General features: G+C 46.5%; 1 protein-coding gene across 1 annotated transcript; it reads right to left on the bottom strand.

Annotated features, from left to right (window-relative positions):
* Positions 1 to 610: 610 nt before the first annotated feature.
* On the bottom strand, positions 611 to 17,313 carry LOC101640989 (placenta-specific gene 8 protein-like). Its single transcript, XM_004703405.2, has 5 exons — positions 17,293 to 17,313; positions 8,024 to 8,152; positions 6,370 to 6,494; positions 2,939 to 3,046; positions 611 to 869 (listed from the first exon to the last, which is right to left on the bottom strand). Exons 2-4 carry the CDS (start codon positions 8,121 to 8,123, stop codon positions 2,942 to 2,944), a joined length of 330 nt encoding a protein of 109 aa, XP_004703462.1. The 5' UTR covers positions 8,124 to 8,152; positions 17,293 to 17,313; the 3' UTR covers positions 611 to 869; positions 2,939 to 2,941.
* Positions 17,314 to 20,266: the final 2,953 nt, after the last annotated feature.

The raw sequence follows: 20,266 nt of genomic DNA, 5'->3' as shown, positions 1-20,266 counted from the left end.
TGGGCTGCATGTGGCCCGCGGGCGGTAGTTTGAGGACGCCTGCAGCACAGGGTCAACAGAGGAGCCACAGCAGTGGACCCAGCAGCCAGGTGGCATTGCAGGAGGTTTTCCAGCCCACAGAGCAGAAAAGCTCTGTGCTCAGGGGCCGGAGGCTGGCTTTGTGGAGGGGCTGCCTCTGGACACTCTGAGGGAATTTCATTTGATGACTCATGGAGCTGGAGCCACATGGCTTCAGGGCGATGTGTACAGAGGCCTTCATTGGCAGCCCTGAAAACCAACAACTTTGTAACATTGCCCTACCAGGGCAGAGGCCAGGCTGAGAGCCACAAAGAGGCCGACATATGGGCACGGCAGAGAAAAATATGTTCCCATTGAATTAGTGTTATCTCAAGACCTGAACTGTAACCGGTTAACTTCCCTTTTGATAAAGTCCATAATTAGGAGCCTAGATTGGGAGTTCTGTGTGGCCAGTTTAATGAATCATCAAACCTAGATAGGTTTTTAGTTGGCAGCATTTAAAAACATTTTGTGATAGATAATTTCAAATATATATAAAGATATAAAAGTAGAATAGCCTAAAGAACGTCCATGTACCCATCCGCAACACGGATAACATTTTGACAATCTTGGGTTTATTTGTTAAAGGAAGCATTTTGTAACTTTCCATGAAGCATTATTTAAAGACACAAGAATTGTTAGAGAAGTCGTCGTGGAGAAAGGCCCAGAAATGCATTGTTTTCCATAGCAGCTGGGGGAAAAAATGGTTTAGCAGGCATGTGAAGTAATTTGATTAGCTTTAAATTTGTTCTTGGACTTTGAGTTGAGATGCAGATTCCATTCCAACCTCTTTTCCAAAATATGAATTCGGTCTAAAGGAATAATGAGAATACAAAAGAATGAATTAATACAACCATTTATACTCTCTTCTTTACCAAACATCCAAATTCCTATTCCAGCTCTGCCCTATGCCAAATTGCTCCATGTTTAAAATCTATGTCAATATGTAGCTCGTGGTTCAGTAGCCTTCCACCACTTTAGAGACAGAATTATGATTTTAATATCATAATGTTGACGGGAAAATATAACAAAGTACATTGCACCATTAGGAAGAGACATAACCATTATTTAAGATTCACATAAATCTCCAGGAGTAGATCTTCTGGAATATTTCATTTCCTTGCAATTTGCATTCAGGCATTCATTGAGGAATATTAAATGCCTACTGTGTGTCAGCACTGTTATTAAGCCGTGGGGTGAATGAATGCTCTTTGGGTTGCCAGAGTTTTCTTCTACTGAGTGCCAATGAATCATCTAACATAACGTCTCCAGAGTCTAAGGCCCAAAACAATCTCTCACAGTGATATGAGACCAAGTCAGTGGGAACTGCCACATTCAAATTCTCTCAAAGCGATGTTGGTATTAAATTCTGTGTCAAGTCAGCCGCCCTGGCCTTTAGGGAAACAGCTTTACTGGGGAAGAGGGACAATCAACGATTCTCAGGCAGAGTTCAGGGAGGACAAGAATGGTAAGAACAACCACCAGCTTGACACTGCTTAAGGTCTTCGCTTAAGGAGGCGATTGGAAGCAGCTGGAAGACAAGTGCTGGGAGACGGCTTCTGAGACTAAAACAGAACTCATGACAGCATGGCCCACGAAGAGGACATTGCTTTGTGTTGTATGTGGTAAAATAGCTTAGTGAAATAGAGGTTGAACTAATGTCAACCAGCCCCACTGGCAACTTCATCATTCTAATCAAACACTTTCCAGGACGTTTTGGGAGATAGGGCTTTCTAACGACTATAGTTCTGGGTGAAGCAAATTGTTTGTGCTTGGCTGCTAATTGGAAGGTGGTGGATTGAGCCCACTCATCAGTGCCATGGAAGAAAGGCCTGGTGACCTGACATCACAAAGACTACAGCCAAGAAAACCCTATGTAGCTCAGTTCTGTTCTGGAACACATGGAGCTGTCATGAGTCAGAATAGCCTTTGATGGCGAGTGGTTGTTGTTTTTTTGGTGGGGGGGCTTTTTTGGACTTTTTTTTGGGGGGTTGAGTGCCTCTTCTAAGTGCAAACTAATCGTTGAAAACACTCCCATAGGAATCGACAGTAAGAGATGGTGAAGTCAAGGATCGAGTTGCCCTCTTGTCTGAGAGGAACAGGAAATCATGGTCAGGAGAGTTTAGGAAACTAGGTCAGCAAGCAGCTGCCACTCAATTTCAATTACGTCGTCATCAAAAAGTTAGTGACCTTATTGGAGAACTAACAACAACGAGTATATGAACAACATGTTCTGAAATTGATTGTGCTGGTAATTGCACAACTCATTCTATTATGATTGGTTGAATAAATTGTATGATATGTGAATTATATGGCAATATATTTTTTAAGTTAGTGACTTTTCTCTGTAATGGGGGTTTGGGGACTTTAGAAAACTGAGTGTATTGTCTATAAGTTTATAGAGCCTGAAGTCCCCCCCATTTTAGGCACTGAATTATTATTTTCATGTGGCATTGACAGGAAAAGGTAATTAGGTTACACAATTGCAGTGTAACATCCAAGTCAATTACTACTGATAACAATGGACCCCAAATATAGCTTAGGGAAATGAATGTCTTGGTCTACACATATCTTTACTATCTTAAAGCGATTGTGTAGTTGAGGTAGACATAGTTGACATTAGTATTAAACAGGACTACTCCACTAAGGGCAAACACCTGGATACATCACAGAGACCTCCTTACCCATCCATGCTGTAGTCCTCAATAAAACTCCTGGGAAGCTGACTACCAACTGAATGGATAGGGTGACAATTGAACACCTTCCCTCTGTTTCCAAGGGATGTCTCATATGTCTGAGAAATGCCCATAGTGAAGAAGGGAAAGATATCTTTGAGCACTTGTTTTGATATTCATAGATCAGCCAAGAATTCCCAACTTACCTTTTAGAAACAATTCATTGCTTTTCTCTTTTCAATATCTCGCTTGAGTTGACAAAGGGTGCAGTTAGGAAAACATCCAAGCCACATGAAATCATTGCAGATGGACCCCTGTTGAATAAATAAACTTCTCAACATGCAGCCAATAAATGATGTCACAAGAAGCCCTTTTGTTTGCCTAGTTTTCTAAGTCTTTTAAAAATGCAGATTGTATTTTACTTATCTTGGGACTTGTGTGGCATTATTCCCATTTTTCTGATGATCTGTGGAACTGTAGGATAAGCACTGACCTGCTAACTGAAAGGTTAGGTGTTCAAACCCACTAGCCACTCCTGGGAGAAAGATGAGGCTGTCTCCTCTCATGAAGATTCAGTCTTGGAAACCCTAAGGAACAGTTCCATTTGGTTTAATATGTTCACTATTCAACTTGATGGCAGAGGGTTTTAAAAAATTAAATGACTCAATAAGATCATATAACAAATTAGTGCCAGAGTTTGGGCTTTCCCTTTCAAAGTCAGTGCCCTCGGCATAACATTCCGCTATTCTCAGTGAGCTGTAGGTGACAGTCAGCCCCTGTCCTCTCTCATTTGTTCTGGACGTGTTCCTTCTGAAGGCAATTGTTTAATGCACCGATTTGTCTATAGTTTGTAAGCAGTACCAGGCCAGGTCCCACCTCTCTCCCTCCAGCTGTTTTCATTGACAGCTCTCCCGTTTGTTCTGCAAGCAAGGAGAGGTGAGGGAGCAATATATAGTGATAAATGACCCTCTGGCAGGTGGCCTAGAAAGGACTGTGGTCAGGAGTCACAGATTCAGAAGGTCTAGTCTAGCAACCAAGTTCTATGACCATGCCCTTGGCTGACTGAAGTAACTTTGGACTCCAATTCTTTACAGAACGTACCTTTTCAAATGTTGAGTTTAATACAATTCCCAACTTGTAGGATGTTTGGGAGAGAAAAGGAAAGAGGATAGACAGATAGCGAGTACAATCTATGGTTGTTCTAGTTAGTTGCTTTCAGGCTGAATCGGACAACTGGTGACCTCCGGGTGCAGATCAGCACGGCCTCCTCGTAGGGTTTCCAAGGCCATGGCCCTTTGGAAGCAGATTGCCAGGTGTGTCTTCCGAAGGGCCCATGGGCTGGTTTAAACTGCCAACCTTTCACACAGTAGCTGAGTGCTTAACCTCTATGTTAAGATTATGGGTGATTTACTTTTCGTCCTTCCTCATCTCACTTCTACCAAGCTCATTCTGACTCACGCCGATGCTAGAGGGCAAAGTAGAACTTCTTCTATGGGTTTCTATACTGTGAGTAGCCAGCCTCAACTTTCTCCCACTGAGCAGCTGGTAGTTTCAAACCACCGACCTTGTGGTGTGCAGCCCAATTGGTAGCCCCCTGCGCCACTCAGGATAGTACCTGTCTTTTCAGCCTTGAACTCATTAATTTTTAAAAAATTCTTTAAACCTTCATTAAGACTTGTTGAGTACCTATACCATGCCACAAGGAAGCAAACAAATAGTCTTATTCAGTAAGGCTCTGGTTTACAAAGACCATCGCGAAGAATGGGAATTCCCCAGCACTTCATTGTGCTCCCATGGTACCTGGCCATAGAAAAACAGCAGCTGTTTGAACAGGACAAGATACCGCCCTTGTCTGGAAGCGGTTTGAATAGTCTCATGGCCACAGAATCAACGGACAAGCAAAGACTCGAACAAGCTGTGTGGCACATGACTGAATTCATAGCTACCCAAGAAGGCACGATGGTGAAGTAGAAAACCCAAACCCAAACCCAGGTCCCTGAAGACCGTCAGCATGTGCTTGAGCCCAAATTCTAGCCTTTACATGTTCCGTGACCTTCAGCCGTGTTGACCCTTGGTTTCCGTCTCTATACTGGGAAGACAACCACCCTGACACCATAATGGGCTTATGTGTAGTAAAATAAGAAGATACACGTGGCAGCATTTTCCAACCCACACTGGGAGTTCCATTGGTTGGCACTTCCTTTCTTACTCCTCCTGGGAGAGGCTGTGCTCTGACCAAGAGGCTGCCCTCTCAGCTGTGCCCATGAAGGGAGAGGCAGCTCGCGGAGGCTGCAGTCGAGCAGCCTCATGAAAAGTTTGCATATATGTAAAGGGGAAGCAAAGAAGAGAGCCCGACTGACACAAACCAGCTCTAGAATGACCAGCCAGTTTAGTGGTCTGTTAGACGTCAGAACAGACACACTGTGTCTAAACAGCAGACCCTGGTGGACAGTGGGGGAGTGTCCGGCTGTTAACCCGGCAGTTTGAACCTACCAGCAGCTCCACAGGAAAAGATCTGGAGATCTGTTTTCATACAGATTGTTGTAGTGGTTGTTAGGTGCCATTGAGCCTGTTCCAACCCATAACGATCCAATGCACAGCAGAGCGAAACACTGCATAGCTCTGAGCCATCCTCACAGCTGCTCCTACGCCTGAGCCCATAGTTGGAGCCACGCTTTTAATTCAACTCGTCAAGGGCCTGCCTCCCTCTCTTTCGCTGCCCCTCCACTTTACCAAGTGTGATGCCCTTCTCCAGGGACTAGCGTCACCTGACCACATGTCTAAAGTTTGGGAGTCAATGTCTCGCCATCCTTGACTCTAAGCAGCATCTGGCTGGACTTCTTCCAAAACAGATTTGCTCGTTCTTTGAGCAGTCCATGATACTATCAGATTACAGCCTAGAACATTCTGTGCGGCAGTTCTACTTTGTCACATAGGGCCATGCATGTTGCAACAACCCACAAAGGATACATACTAGTTATGAAGCAAAAAATAACAGGAGAATCCTGGCAAACACTATCTTAACCAAGTGGTCAGTGAACATTACCTTACCATTAACAGGATGCACTGAAAAGAAAATAGCATCTCTTCTGAGAGGTCTCCACCCAAAAAGGCAAAACCCAAATCTGATTATGAGGAGAACTCTGACAAGCCCACATCGAGCAACATTCCGCAAGATAATCGACCTGTACTACTAAAAATGCCAAAGTCGTCAAAGACAAGGCAAGAGAAACTATCTCCAGATTGTCACAGACTAAGGGTACATGACAACTGAATGCGATGCGTGATCCCAGATGGATTTCCATTTCCTATGAAGAACATGATTGAAGTGGTTGGTGACTTTTGGAATATGGCCCATAAATTCGCTGGCAATATTGCATCCATGGTAATTTATTATTTATCATTGTGATTCTGTACGATTTGGGAAATGCACACTGAAGGAGTGAGTGGCGAAGGAACTTCAAGGCTGGACTATACTCTTAATTGATTCATAAGACATAAGATAGGTAGGTAGCTAAGTACACAGACGTGAGGGAGAAAAGAACAACGCCAAGCGACGAAGGCGAGGCCAGCCCCCACCAAGATTCAGTCAGACGGGAGAGAGCGCAGGGCGTCTAGTGGACACCGGAAGACTCGCCTGGATGTTGTATCGGGTCCGGTAGAGGGTCCTCATGGCGACACTTGCTCCGCACAGGCAGCATTCATCCATGTCAGAGGCAATCTGGCACGAGAGGCACAGTGGACAGAAAGTCCCACAGAGACCTGGACGGAGGCGACATCACAGAGAAAGTCGTCATCGTCTTGACTAAATGAAAACAGAGTGCAAAACGATGCACAGAAAATGTTCTTCGTGGACTCTGCGAAAAGAAAGGTGTCATCTAGCTCTAAACCCCTTGTTTCTAGAGAGAACCTAGCACCTAGGAGTTGAGGGGGCAATTTCAAGTTGTTATTACCGAGGCAGATTTTATTACACCACCTCCTGCCTTGCCACCTTGGAGCATGCGCAAATTGTCTTCCTTCCTTGCTCGTGATTGCATGTTGGTCCGGATAGCTCGGAAGTCTGCGGCGGCGCAGTGGAAAGGGCGTTCATAGGTGAGAAAATGCTGAGGGGGCAATCACCAAGGTCAAAGGAAAAAGGCCCTAAGGAATAGATTCTGGGCGGGCATTTGGAGCAGAGAGCTCTGAGCATCCACACAAATAGAAGTGTGACGACGGAGGCTTGCAGAAATTAAGGAATATCAGCATTAGCAATTTACAGTGTTTTCTGTGCTTTACTTTCGTGAACCTAAGGAAATCGTAAGGAACCGCTCTGAGTACAACGTTTATTTTGAGAAGTTCTAGGGGAGAGTTTTTGTACGGCTGTACCAGGTAAGGACGTCCATGCTTTCTCATGGATTGTTCTAGGTCGAAGGCTCTCTCCAGTGAACTTGGAAGTTTCACCGTACAACAGAGAAAAAGAGAGGGAGGCCTATTGTTCAAAGACGGCCCAGAGTGTTTCTTCAGCAGCAATGGGAAGTGTGGTTGGCGGTATAAAAGAATTAAAGTCAGTAAAGAGAAGCGGGTAGGGAAGCAATACTTGCTGAAACGGGACAATCGCAAGATTACAGGAATAGCACTGAATGCCCCCAAACACAATCAGTAGCACTGTACAAAATGGAAAAGGGAAAGAAAAAAGGAGGCAAATTGGAGAAACATGTCAGGAACATGGCCATACCAGAGAAGTAAAAACAAAAGCAAAACGAACAGGAAGGAGGTGATTGAGATAGAAAAGGACCACCCGCGCAAGGCCAGACAAGAGGAATCCACACGGCAGACAGGTTGGCAGGGATGTAACCGATGGGCGAATGGCTCACTGAACCAAACCCCCTGCCCCTGAGCCAGCTCCGGGTCACAGAGACCGTCTCAGCGTCTCTGAGATGGTCAAGCTCTCCAGGAGCAGGCAGCGTCTCATCTTGCCTCCTCCATTTCTGCCAAGCGAGGAGAACAAGGCCCATCTTTCCCGAATTTCCAAATATTCAAGAGAAGCTGGAAAACTAGGTTTCTATGTGAAATTTGATGTTTGGTGGTTTCCTACAATTTAAAAATTAAAGCTCGGGAAACATCAAGATGTTCAGGTGGTACAGGCCCCAGCCCAGACCACACCTGAGTCAAAGCCACCCATGGACTTTCAGTTTGTGACTTCTGGTTTACTGAACGGAGCATGGAAAGCAATGGAAGGAAAAAATAGTTTTATGATAACAGCAATTTGCATCCTAGTCACCAAGGGGAGAGCCCGTGACTTGTGCACTTACAAATCCCCATGTCATCACAGCAGTCAAACACGCCGGTTTGCCAGTCACTGACGGCCATGCCTCCCGCGCCGTATCGTGGCTGCGTCGTAACTGGATTCATTTTTAAGGCTGAGTTCAGGAGGCTACTCTCTGTGAAAACAAAACATAACGTATTAGACACCTGCCTGTGTTGGTGGATTAAGGTAGATACTAGTTATATATTGGGAGTCCTGGCGCGGTGTGTTACTAGCTCAGTTGCTAACTGCAAGGTCAGTAGTTTGAAACCCACTCCCGGGGAGAAAGGTAAGGCTTTCTGCCCCGTAAAGAGTTACCATCTCAGAACCCTGCAGGGGCAGTTGGGCTCTGGTCTGTGGGGTTTCTATGCGTCTCCGTTGACTTGATGGCAGTGGCTTTTTAAAGAGTTGTGTGGTGCAGGGACTTTTTATTAGTTGTGAGATACAGTGATGTAATCAAAATGTCAATCAAGAAGACATTTCAGTACAACTCTCCTGACCTGAGGCTGTCAGGTCCAACTCTTTGTATAATGTGCTAGACAGGGTTCTCTAGAGAAACAAAACCAGGACACTGCTAATTTTGTATCTATTTATATAGATACAAAAGAAATAAACAGTTAATTAATCTATAAAGCAGTACAAATGGCTCAGTGCAACTCACTCCCGTGAGACAGTTGTGAGACACTGGCAGTCCTTCAGGTCTTGAGAGCCGCAGGGTCGTCCTCTGTAGAGCAATTTAGGCTATCCGGACACAAGCAGCAAACAGCAAGCAGGTCACCAACAGTCAGCCAGATGACAGGATCCGACAGTCCCCAGCACAAGAGATGTATATTCCAGTAGTGTGGCGAAGCAGGTCTTGAAGGAACCTCAGGTTACAGCGACAGAGACCACGGGTAGGCGTCCCACCGATAGTGTAGCTTGCAAATGGAGGCACAGAACAAGCAAGGCAGCTGCACACTGGCCCGATGATCAAAAAGCAAGAGAGAGGCGAGACTCACCGAGCCATTTAATCTCTCCGCCCTTCAACTAATCTCACATGTGTTCACTGGCCACGTTGGCACAACAACTATAATACCCATCACATATCCTATTCCCAGATTGATGTCCATGTTGGGAGATTGAACTCTTGAAGGAGGCAGCGCTCTCTCATCTCCTCCCTCTCCCCAACTGCAGTTTAAGTTAAGGTCGAATTACATCAAGGCTCATTTTTCAGACTGTTGGGTATAGATACAACACTTAAGTAAGATCCAAAGATGGCTGATTTGTTAGGAGGAAAATGTGGCTGTCAGAAGATTCTCTGGTGGCATAGAGGGTTACCATCGAGTGGTTTGAACCCACCAGCTGAGGCTCTCTACTCTCATAAATATTTACAGGCTTAGACATCACAGAATCTTAATGGGCCGTACAAAAGGAATAAGGAAGAAGCATTGATACATTAAGATTCTGTGTTCGGGAAGAACATTGAGTATACCAGGAACTCCCAAGAACAAGCAAATTAATCTTGGAGGAAATAGAATCGTAATGCTCCTTAGAAATCAGATGATAAAACTCTGACTCACTTGCTTTAGAGAAAACGTACTGCCATTGAGGCAATGCTGACTCATAGTAACTCTATAGGACAGGACAGAACTGCCTCTCTAGGTTTTCAAAACAGTAATTCAATGGAAGCCTCATCTTTCCCCCCTGGAGCAGTTGGTAGTGTCAAACTGCTGACCTTTCAGTTAGCAGCCCAGTGTGTAACCACGACACCACCAGGGTGCCGTCATATTTTGGAGAACTCAGCGGGAAAGCCCAATTGCTGGTGAGGGACATCATTTTTGGTCAAGTAAGAGAGTCAGCAAATAAGAACAAGCCCTAAAGGAGACGGACTGACACAATCTCTACACCAATGGACTCACACGTACTAAAGATTGTGAGGAAGGTGCAGGGCTGGTCAAAATTTCCTTCTACTATAACCACAGCTATATCTAAGTATTATATCGCTACGAGTTGGAGCAAACTTGATAGCAGCAACAGTGTTCTGGTTTCCTGGTTACAATGGAGTTGCAATGAAAACATACGATGCTATGTAGCAGATGTTTTCCTTTTTTTTTTTTTTGCCTACAGAGCCATTCTGTCTTAGAAAATCACTGAGATATTTTAGCCATTTAGAAACCCACAGTCATATTGTTTGTTAGTACCTGTGGTGTATGAGAACTTAAATAGAACTAGGTTTGTGGAAGGTTACATTTTACAGTGGGAGCCCACTCCATTTTGGGTCTTGACACAAATTCAGCGTCCACTGAGTCCTTCCTGATCATCCCAGGGATGTGTCTTGCCGTGTCCTTAATGGAAACCGGGATATCGGGGCTGCATGATTATGAGCCACAGCCCTGCGAAGATGGTCAGCAGGCCTGAGCACCAATCCGATAAGAGCACCAATCTTCTCCTCTATAATTGTGCGTGTATTTCCATCACGGTCCCTTTCTCGCTTCCATAGTCCTGCTTGTGGGCGGTGAATTGCTCTGCTACCAATCACGATTTCAGGACGGATTTATTTCCTATGCTTTCTCATTTGCAATGTAGTCGCGAATCCTTTGGCCACATTATGGCCTCATGCTGATATCACCCTATCCTGATGATTGGCCTTTGTCCTGTTTAAAACTTGATAAAGGTCTCTCTATAAAATACTTTGAATTGGGGGTCTTCTTTCCCTAGCATGGTGGTATAACTATATAACATAATTGAAAACTCTTACTCATATTTCTTCAACTATAGCATGCATGAGAATGACACATATGATTACTTAAATTTTTAAAAAATAATTGTATTGAGGGCTCATACATATTTTAAAAAAGACACATATTAATTTTGACACGTATCATTTTAAAAAAGAAGAACATGCAAGGGACTTATTAAAAATGCACACCTCCAGACACTTGGGATCTAACAGTCCCGGTGGTTCTGTGGGTTAAGCATTGGATGGCTAACTGTGAGGTCAGGAGGCACTTCTGTGGAGAAAGGTGGGGATGTCTGTTCCCATAAATTCAGAGCTAGAAGAGTAGAAATCACCATTATTTTTTCTGAGACGTGGCCGTGGTTTCAAACTGCTAACCTTGTGGTTTGCAGTCCAGCACAGAGCCCACTATGCTACCAAGTCTCCTCACTTTTTAAGAGAGAAAGGAAAGAAGTGGAAGGTTCACAGTAGGAGTGTTGCCTCCTTCATTGCTTTAGAATCTGCAAGTGCGTTTCAACTCCTCTCCCAGATAACGACTCTCCTGTGAACCACCCAGATACCAACTCTCCTGTGAACCAAATCAAAACAAGAGAAAGAAAAGAAAGGCATACTTCTTTTTATACAGGAGCCTAGTTTCATTCTGGCACTGTACACAGTTACAAAGCCAGAGTCACTTCTACAGAAATACAAATGAAAAGAAACTAGATGAGAGGAACTCAGTAAGTGGGGAATCCCCAGTGGAAACAAAAGACCCCAAACCACAGAGACATCTGCACAGCCCAGAAGAACAGGTATAACTAGCAGAGGAAGTGGTGGTATTTAATTTAATTTCAATGAAAACAATTCTGTACCAAGACTCTCCTGTTCCGCCCCACCCCACCTTTCAGGACTCTGAGCTGGTGAAGTCCAGGCACAAGCCCCTGATATGAGAATAACCTCCCCTACTCCCATGCCTACCTCCACCCCATCCCGCCCTAACCCCATGCAAATCAGCAGAGAATAGAATTATCACTGGGTTCTGCCAAATTTGAGGACGTTTGGTTGAAGGGCACTGCAGTTTTGACCTGAGCATAGAAAAGTAGGGAATTTCTGTGGAAATAGCCTGAGAAAATGCTTATGGGAAAAGAAGGGATGGTCAAGACATCCCGTGTTTAGAACAAGAAACAGGGTCACGAATGCGAGGGTGGCAACGCGTGGCACAGCACACGTCAACGTCTTCATTCTTGTGCCCGCAACAGACATTGCTAATTGATTCCAGAACATTTCCTCTTGGATATATTTTAGAATCCTTCGCAAGGCAACACATAGGTTATCATGACTATTTGATCAGACGTGGCCTCAATTGACTGCTGTCTGGGGCCCTGGTGGCATAATGGATTATACCTTGGGCTAAGCACATCAGCGGTTTCTGGAGAGAAACGAGCGAATTAGAAGTGGAGTACATCATAGATTGTATTTTATTATTAAATGCTTGAGCCTGAATCATGGTTTGTCCTATTGCTCCTCAGACAAACCGGCTGCAGCGAGAGAGTCCTATCAGCACAGGTAGAAATACTGCCCCCTGTGAGAGAGGGCGAGGCTGAGTGAATGAGTTCCACAGCCATTTACGTTTTGTTTGTCCGTACACGGTGAGCTGAGGACCTGTAGTAACGGGAAGGTAAGGGCACTGGCTAGATGTGTTGAGCCTTTTTGTTAATGTTCCACTGTACTAGAAGAAAGCACCCGGGGGGCTAAGGGAGGTGTTTACACTTTGGGTATGTTTACAAAAGAGTTGTTTACCTCCTCTGTGAGTAGGTGACATATAACACAGAGAGAAGCTAGTATTGTCTTGGAAGCCTGGATAAAAGAGTGGTACGTTGGCAACTATTTCCTGACGGTAAGGAGTCCATGAGCTGCTGGTAGCAGCGGAGGCTGGAGCTGGAGCGAGGCACAAAGGAAGCAGGAAGAGTTATGTCCTCCAGAGGCGATGAGTACAAGGGCTACTTCCCGAATGAGTTTCACCCACTCAAAAGGACTGTTGCATTTCTGGATTAATTGTTCTGCTAAGTTAGTTTTACTTTTACGGATATTATCGGTAACTACGTGTAGTGCTTTATGTAATTGACTGGGTCAGAGCTGTGAGGAAAGGGCATGAACCACCTGTTGGGGTGTCTGAGAGGTGAAGGAAAAGTGCAGACAGATGGAGGGACAGGTGGTCGGGTTGCAAACAGCTGTGGCAATGACTTTGGTTTGGCCTTTATGAAAACCTGTGTATTCTGTTAGCAGATTTTGTTTAGGGATTGTTTCCTGAACTGTGAATTGCTACATGTACATTTCTGAGACTAGGGAGGGGTTGGGGGTCACAGAATTGAGTAAGAAGTTAAGTAGAAATTTTAGTAAAGCATAAGGTGGTAGGGCCCACCATCTGATGGAGTAATGGTCAAGGTGTGGGTTAGGGGTTAATTCCATCCGAGTCAGATGATGCCAATTGGGGTCTCTGAGGACTTTGATTGCTGTGGGCGTCGTCAGGACGACCATGTGTAGTTTTTTCGGCTTGCGTTGCAGAGGTCGAGGATGGAGAGCTTTCGGCAGCACAGAGTTTCCTGGGCTGATTTCAGGTAGGTGAGGTTGTACAGGTTTAGGGGCAGGTAGATGTCTGTCTGCTGTTCTCAGAGAAAAGTTCTTAAGAGAGAGAGATAGGGTAAGTAGTTTGCCAGTGGTGGTGGTGTGGCTGGTAAAGTTATGGTTGATTAAATTAGGCCTGCCATCCATCAACTTGAAGGGCTTAGGAAAGAGGGAGAGCGAGGCGTGGCATGGATTTGAGTTAGGGCGAGTGGAAGCAGGTCTACTTATGACTGGTATTGTTTTAGAGTTAGTTTAGCCAGATGCCTTTTTATAATTCTATTCATTTTGTAAACTTCCAGAGGCCTGAGGCCCGTATGGGATATATAAGTGCCATTTAATGTCTAGTGGGAATGACACTTGTGTGATTTGAGACACAAAGCGTAGGTTGTAGGAGCTGAAGAAGAGCACGGGGACGCCGAGAACAGTGGACCTGATGGATCAGGTCATTGGGGAGGGTCTAGAGGGCTCGCAGGGGTGGCTGGTTTGAATTAGGGACCTTGTCTGCTTTGTTGCTTCCTCGTGTTCCTGGGGAACTATCAGCTTGATGTCCTTCACATTTTTCACTGAATATGAAAAATGTATTAACTAAGTGTCAGCAGAGGGTGAAAGGTCCATGGGAGTTGGTTTTGCTGCATGGCATAAAGGCAGCTGCGATTACTGTGGGGAGATTAATGGTTTAGTTAAGAGGGAGAAAGTGGGGATCTAATGTAAAGAGTTTGTTCACTCAAAGTCAGTGGTCGGAGGTTCTTTATGACCTAGTGTTTATTTAGAGTTAAACCCTGAGCGGTGGGGCACAGGCCTAAACAGAGAGCAGCGGCACGAGGTAAATGTGCTTTGGAGGGAGAGAGACGTTAAAGGGCTGTGTTTGCTTTAGAGCTGTTGTAGGAGGGGCTGCAGTTAAAGGCAAATGAATGCTGACAAGCTAGGTGACCAAAGGCTTGGAGGGATGACCATTAATTCCCATCACCGAGACCGAGACCGGGGAAGGGGAAGTTGGGCCCGAGAAAGAGGGGAGGGCTAAAAAGCAGGTCCCGCTTACCGAAAGGGAAAGGAAACTGGCTTGATTGTCACCCTGGGCTTGGGGTGGGGGTGGGGGTGTTATTGGGGTCTCAGAGTTGTCAGTCACTAGTCCCAGCAGTGCCAGCGGTGGGTCGGGGTTCTGAGGGACCGTCCCTCTGCGGCTAAGCACCGAGGGGCAGTTGCTTCTCCCGTGGCCCTGCTGACCGCACACCGGCAAGGCTTACTGGGTGGTCGGGGCTGCGGGCAGTGTTTAGCCCAGTGCCCTTCCTGGCCTCACTGGAAGCAAGGTCCTGGCAGCGGGTGGTGAAAGCTGTTTGTTTCTGGCAGTCTTCTGACCCATCCTTCCGGCCAGCTTCAGGGTGGCAATCAAGACTTGGGCTTGCCAGCTTGACCCTTGGTGGCAAGCTGCCTTAGCCTGTTCCTTTAAAGTGTTAAAAACTTTAAATGCCATGTTTACCAGGTCACAGATGGGGGTCTGAGGGCCATCCCCAGCGTTTTAGGATTCTTTTTAATGTCGGTGACTGACTTATAAAATGAGTAGCTAGCACAGTAGCCCCTGTTGGAGAGGTAGGGTCTAGCCTAGTTTACTGGGTTAAGGCTTCAGTTAGGCGAGTGAGAAAAGCTGCCGGGTTCTCACTCAGTTGCTCGGTCATTTCCTGCAGCTTGTCAAAGTTTACTGCTTTGTGAAAAATGGTTTGTAAGCCGGCCAGCGAGTACTGTTTCGTGTGGTTTCGGCGGGGCCTGCCTTGGCGTCCAGCTGGGGTATCTCTTTGATAGGTCCAATCTGGCTCTTCCCTAGGAAATGCCTGAGGACCCACGGGCCTGGTGGCATCTGTGAGATGAATCTGATCTGCATGTTGCTGAGTGGCTGTAAAACCCACTTTCGCTCATCGGGGGTGAGGGTGGAAATGCGGACTATATAAAGGTCATGCCAGGTTAAGTCATACGCCTGGGTGAGATATTGGAACTCCTTAATGTATGTAGTGGGGTCCTTAGAAAATGTTGCCAAGCAGTTTTTTATCTGGCAGACATCAGTGAGGGAAAATGGTGTATGGACCATGATGGGGCCCATAGCTCCAGCCTCCTCACTGAGGGGACAAACGTGATGTGACCTACAGTGAGAAGCAACAGGAGAAGGTAGAAGGGCCGGGGAAGGTTGAAGGGGCTGAGGAGGTTGAGGAGGAGGGGAAGATTAAGGAGGAGTCTGACCAAGTTCCGGGCCTGAAGGGGGTGGAAGGGAGTAAGGTGGAGGATGGGTAGGTAGGAGGACAATGCTTCCAGGGAGTCAGAAGGGGTGAGATTGGGTTTAGCGGCCGTGAAAGGTAGCGTGAGTTTAGCAGGAGCTGGCGAGGGTGATTGAGCAAGTAAGACCTGGGCCGGGTGACAGGTGACATAAGGAAGGACGGGAGCAGAGGAAAAGTAAAGCCTGAACATACGGAACCTCAGACTATTTTTGAGTCCGGAGAGAAAAATTGTCCAGGTGGCAGAAAATGTTGCATTGAAAGTCCTGGCCAGCATGACTCATTGTCCAATTAGGATTGTGGCCACACTTGGTGACAGAAAAAGACTGGCTGCTTAGGGTGAATGTCCGGAGCCAGGCCCAGTTTGGTGAGGTTGGCCAGCAGCACCCCAAAGGACAGTCCTTAGGGCGCCTAGACAGGGGGCTTCCCATAGTGTCTCAAACTGCAGGGGGTATGGGCAGAGGAGAAGGGCATCCCCTGGTCCCCGTCCTCACCCATCAGACAGGAATGGTCTGATAACCCTGAGGGTGTCCCCTACAGAGGCGAGGACAGGAAGGGTCCCTGGCACAGGCCTGTGGCTTTACCTGGCAGACAGGGACCTTGGATCAGTGAAAGACACAACAGAAGCCAAGGAGAGGGAGGGACCTGGCCTTGTGGCTGGTAAAGTGGAGGTCGGTCAGAGGCCTTTGTTCAGAGTGGGAAAAGGAGGAAGTAGATTTCAGAGCAGTTCTGGGAGCAGGCACCGCAGAGCTGCAAACACAAAACACACAAACAGGTAGAAAAAGCTCAGACACACTCTTTGCGCTCTAGTCCACTCAGAGGGTGCAGTGACTGCCAGGCCCAGTGCCGGGAGTCCTGTTAGCGGCAGAAATCCCAGAAAGTAAACACAGAGACAAAGGGTTGGGGGAATGGCAGAGGGGTGGTGGAGAGTTGAGGGGGTAGTGGAGGAAGGTGATGGTGAAGGACACCCAGAATATGGAGAAGGCCTTATTGGGGGCACAGACAAGGAGTCAGGGGGTTTGGAGAAAGATGAGGAGGGGAGTACTGTCGAAGACCTGATTGGAGAGTAGTGGGTCTGTTTGAGCTGGCAAGTTTTTCTGGTTAGGAGAGTATTGGGCTAAAAGAACGTGGATGGGTTGACAGAGTAGAGAGAGATGGATGGGAGCATAGAAGGAAGAAAGCTTGGATGTGGGGGACCTCAGGCCATTTGCAGTTCACTGGCAAAAGTTACTGAGATCAGTCAAAATGTTGAAATCAAAAGTACCATCTTCTGGCCATTGAAACCCCTAATCTAGTTTCTATTGGGGCCAAATCGAATTGCCGTATAAAACAAGGCATTTGGGGAGATCTGGCTTTAAGCCAAGAGTTGAGAGATTAGCCAGGAGGCAACCTACAGGTGTGGTGGAGTCTGGCTTGGAAGTTTTATTTCCCATGTTGCAGGGTTCTTGGAAGAGCTAGACAATTAGCGTCCCGAATATCCAACTGGGCCTCTGGAACACAGGAAGGGGAAGGCTTCCCAGCTCCCCTGGAAAAGGAGCAGAGAGAATCAGGTGTCCCCAAGTGCTGCCCTTTGGATGTGGCTCTGCCGTGGGCCCAGGATTCAGTATGGAAATGAATGAACAAAGCCTCTAAAGAACCCAGGAGCAAAGGGCAGTGGCTGAAATAAAATTTAGTCAGGTACTGTCAGGTACTTACTCTTAGATGTGGTGCATGGCAGCTGAGAGGTCCTGGTCCAAGGGAAGGGGGTACGGAGGAGAGAGGGATGCCGCACTCACCCAAGGGTGGGCGGGTGCACGTCAAGACACCTCTTACTCCTCCTGGGTTTTGGCACCAAGATGAGAGGTCAACACTGAGACACGGAATGGAGATAGAATTGAGACAAAGAACATGAGGTCAATAGTGCCTTTATGAGGGTAGGGAAAGAGCTCCTGGGAGGGAAGGGCGAGCAGAGAAAGGGGCAGGAGCATCTTGAGGTCTGTAAAGGCGGAACTGAGGGACAGGGAGGAAGACGGACATAAGTGACTGGACAAGGGAGAGCAGAAGCAGAAAGAGCTTTATTAGGGGTTAGGGGAGCTCCCGGATGAGGTTCCGTGACCTAGGCCAACAGGTCAGGGAAGTCGTGCTCAGCAGCTGGGGGCGAGGGTTTTTAAAGGGGTGGTGAGGAATGTATGGCAATTAGCATATGGGGTCTGAAAACTGGGAGAGTTGCTTGTGGACTCCAGGAGGCTTTCTTTGAACCGGGAACATCAGGTTTCACTGGCACCAACTGCTGCTGACCTCTGGGACGTGCAGGGAAGCACGTGCAGGGCCCAAACTTGCTTCAGCTTAATCCAAACTGGGGCTGCCTAGTTCTGACCTGACCCAACAAGCTCCAGGGGGGGTTCTGAGACCCAATGAGTAAGTTCAGGGAAATCGCAGCTTGTCGGTGAGGCAGTGGGAGATATATAGGGCTAAGGAGGTACACGTTGACAACAGGAAGGGAGATTTTTTTTTTTTGCTTGCAGCTGCAGGACCTTGAGTCAGGTTGTGATCCCTGGGAAGTGCCTTTGTTGTTTGCCAACCTACTCCCTGGAGTGCTGGGACAGGGTCTATACAAAAGGGCCTGGGAAGATAAGTTGCTTCCTGGGGTGCTGGGGCAGGGGCTGCACAACCTTGGTCTGGAGAGATAAGCTCCGTGGAATGTTGGGGCAGAAGATGCAGACTTCAATAGGTCATTTATCTTTCCAAGGGGCTGGAAATAGGGGCCTTGAAGTTTTATCTTCCTGAGGAGCCCGAGAGGAGATGGGGGCTGCCTAGTCTGGACCTGGCCCAAACATAAACCACATAGCCAAGTCTGTGGCAAGCCCAGGGAGGGCAGTTTGCCCTCAGGAAGAAAACACACTCACTGCCATTTAGTCTATGCTGACTCGTAGTGACCTTATAGGACAGGGTAGAATTGCCCCTGTGAATTCCTGAGACTGTTACTCTTGACAAGAGAAGACAGCTCTGTCTCGCAGAGTGGCTGGTGGCTTCGAACTGCTGACCTTACAGTTAGCAGCCCAGTGTATAACCACTCCACCACCAGGGGTCCTCAGGAAGAGTATGGTTAAAAATAGCTTAACTAGTTAAAAATAAATGAACTAGAATGCTGGTTCCCTATGAATTGACTAGGTGGCAGTGAGTTTGGTTTGAGAGTGAGGAAGCGCTCACATGAAGACATCTACTGAAAGTAGCCAATCACATACATGTTATCTACTTTAAATTGCAGGCTGGGATCACGGAATTGTAGCTACCTTATGGCTATGACTCGGTTGCATGATCATAAGTCATTCACTCAATCACCCCTTCACCAGATGGTTGAATTCCCATAATCAGCTGTGACCCTTCCCCCAAGCCCACCTTTTAGTCCTGCCTGTGTCATTGAGGGATTGACCTGTTGCCAGTCTTGGTCTTGTTATAATTTCCTTTGTTCTCTAGCAAGTGCAATGACCGCCATGGTTCTGTGTTGGCAAACCCCATCAGCCTCTGTTTCATGTGCGTGCTGACAGTGACCCTCATGCCAATGATTTATCATTGTTTGTTTTGGCTTTGTCCTGTTAATAAAAGGCTGAATGAAAAGGTCCCTGTGGAACATGTTTGAATGTGGTGTCTTTTTTTCCCCCTAGCTTAAGTTTCTTTTAAATGCTTTGTAACTGTTTGAATAGCACTAGATGAATGAAGGTAAGTCAACGCGTATTGCTACAAACTCATCCAAGACTTTATTTAACCAAAATGTCAAAATGTGAAGCTATTGTTTCTCAACATGTCCTCCATCTGGGTCTACACATGTCTGAAGGTACTATTTCCATCCATTTAACCCTTCCCCAAAGAATTCTGAACGCTTTGATTTAGACCCTGTCAAATGGCAGTTTGGGCTTCCTGAAGGGACGCAAATCATGTTCGTTTCAGATGCTCTTTGCGTTTGGAGAACAAAAAGGAGTCAGATGGGGACAAACCCATCTGTCTTGGAAGAGGTATGGCCAAAAGTGCTCTGAGAGGCAATGATAGGGAAATTTTGGTTTTTTTTTTCAAGTTCTTATGGTGTTTTTAAAAAAAATCATTTTATTAGGGGCTCATACAACTCATCACAATCCATACGTACATCAATTGTGTAAAGCACATTTGTACATTCATTGGCCTCATCATTCTCAAAACATTTGCTCTCCACTAATAGCAAAGCTTTGCCTTGCATCTTTTAGACATGTTGTCAGGAGAAGCCAGTCCTTGGCAAAGGATATCATGTTTGGTCACATGAAGGGGCAGCAAAAAATAGGAAGGTCCTCAAGGAAGTGGGTTGATACTGTGGCTACAACAAGGGGCTCAGGCAGAGGAACAGTTGTGAGGATGGTGAAGGGCCGGGTAGTGGTTTGTTCTAGTGTGCGTGTTGTTCTATTCTGTGGGTTGAAACGGACTCAATGGCACCCAATAACAACCACAACATGAGGCCACAGTCGCTAGGTGGCCCGGATGGTTAAGTGCTCCCCTATTAACCAAAGGCTGCAGGTTTGAGTCTACTCAAACCTGGACAGAAAGGCGTGCTGATTTACTTACTACAAAAACAAAACACAAACAAAAAAATCCAACACTGTTCAGCTCAGTTCTACTCTGATGGACAGGGAGTCTTTGTGAGTAGAAATCGACTTAAAAGTCA

The sequence above is a fragment of the Echinops telfairi genome, unplaced genomic scaffold (assembly GCF_000313985.2).
Source record: "Echinops telfairi isolate 266 unplaced genomic scaffold, ASM31398v2 ScPeMD7_7468;HRSCAF=8506_0, whole genome shotgun sequence".
Classification (NCBI taxonomy): Eukaryota; Metazoa; Chordata; class Mammalia; order Afrosoricida; family Tenrecidae; genus Echinops; species Echinops telfairi.
This window is presented reverse-complemented; position numbering and strand designations above follow the sequence as displayed.

Bases quoted from the DNA above. Each gene is read 5' to 3' on its own strand.
- LOC101640989 (XM_004703405.2), bottom strand. From the start codon at position 8,123: ATGAATCCAGTTACGACGCAGCCACGATACGGCGCGGGAGGCATGGCC. The intron at 6,495-8,023 runs GTAAGTGCACAA...GCCTCCGTCCAG, and splicing joins CTGTGATGACATGGGGATTT to GTCTCTGTGGGACTTTCTGT. The intron at 3,047-6,369 runs GCGAGTCTTCCG...TTTATTCAACAG, and splicing joins GGACCCGATACAACATCCAG to GGGTCCATCTGCAATGATTT.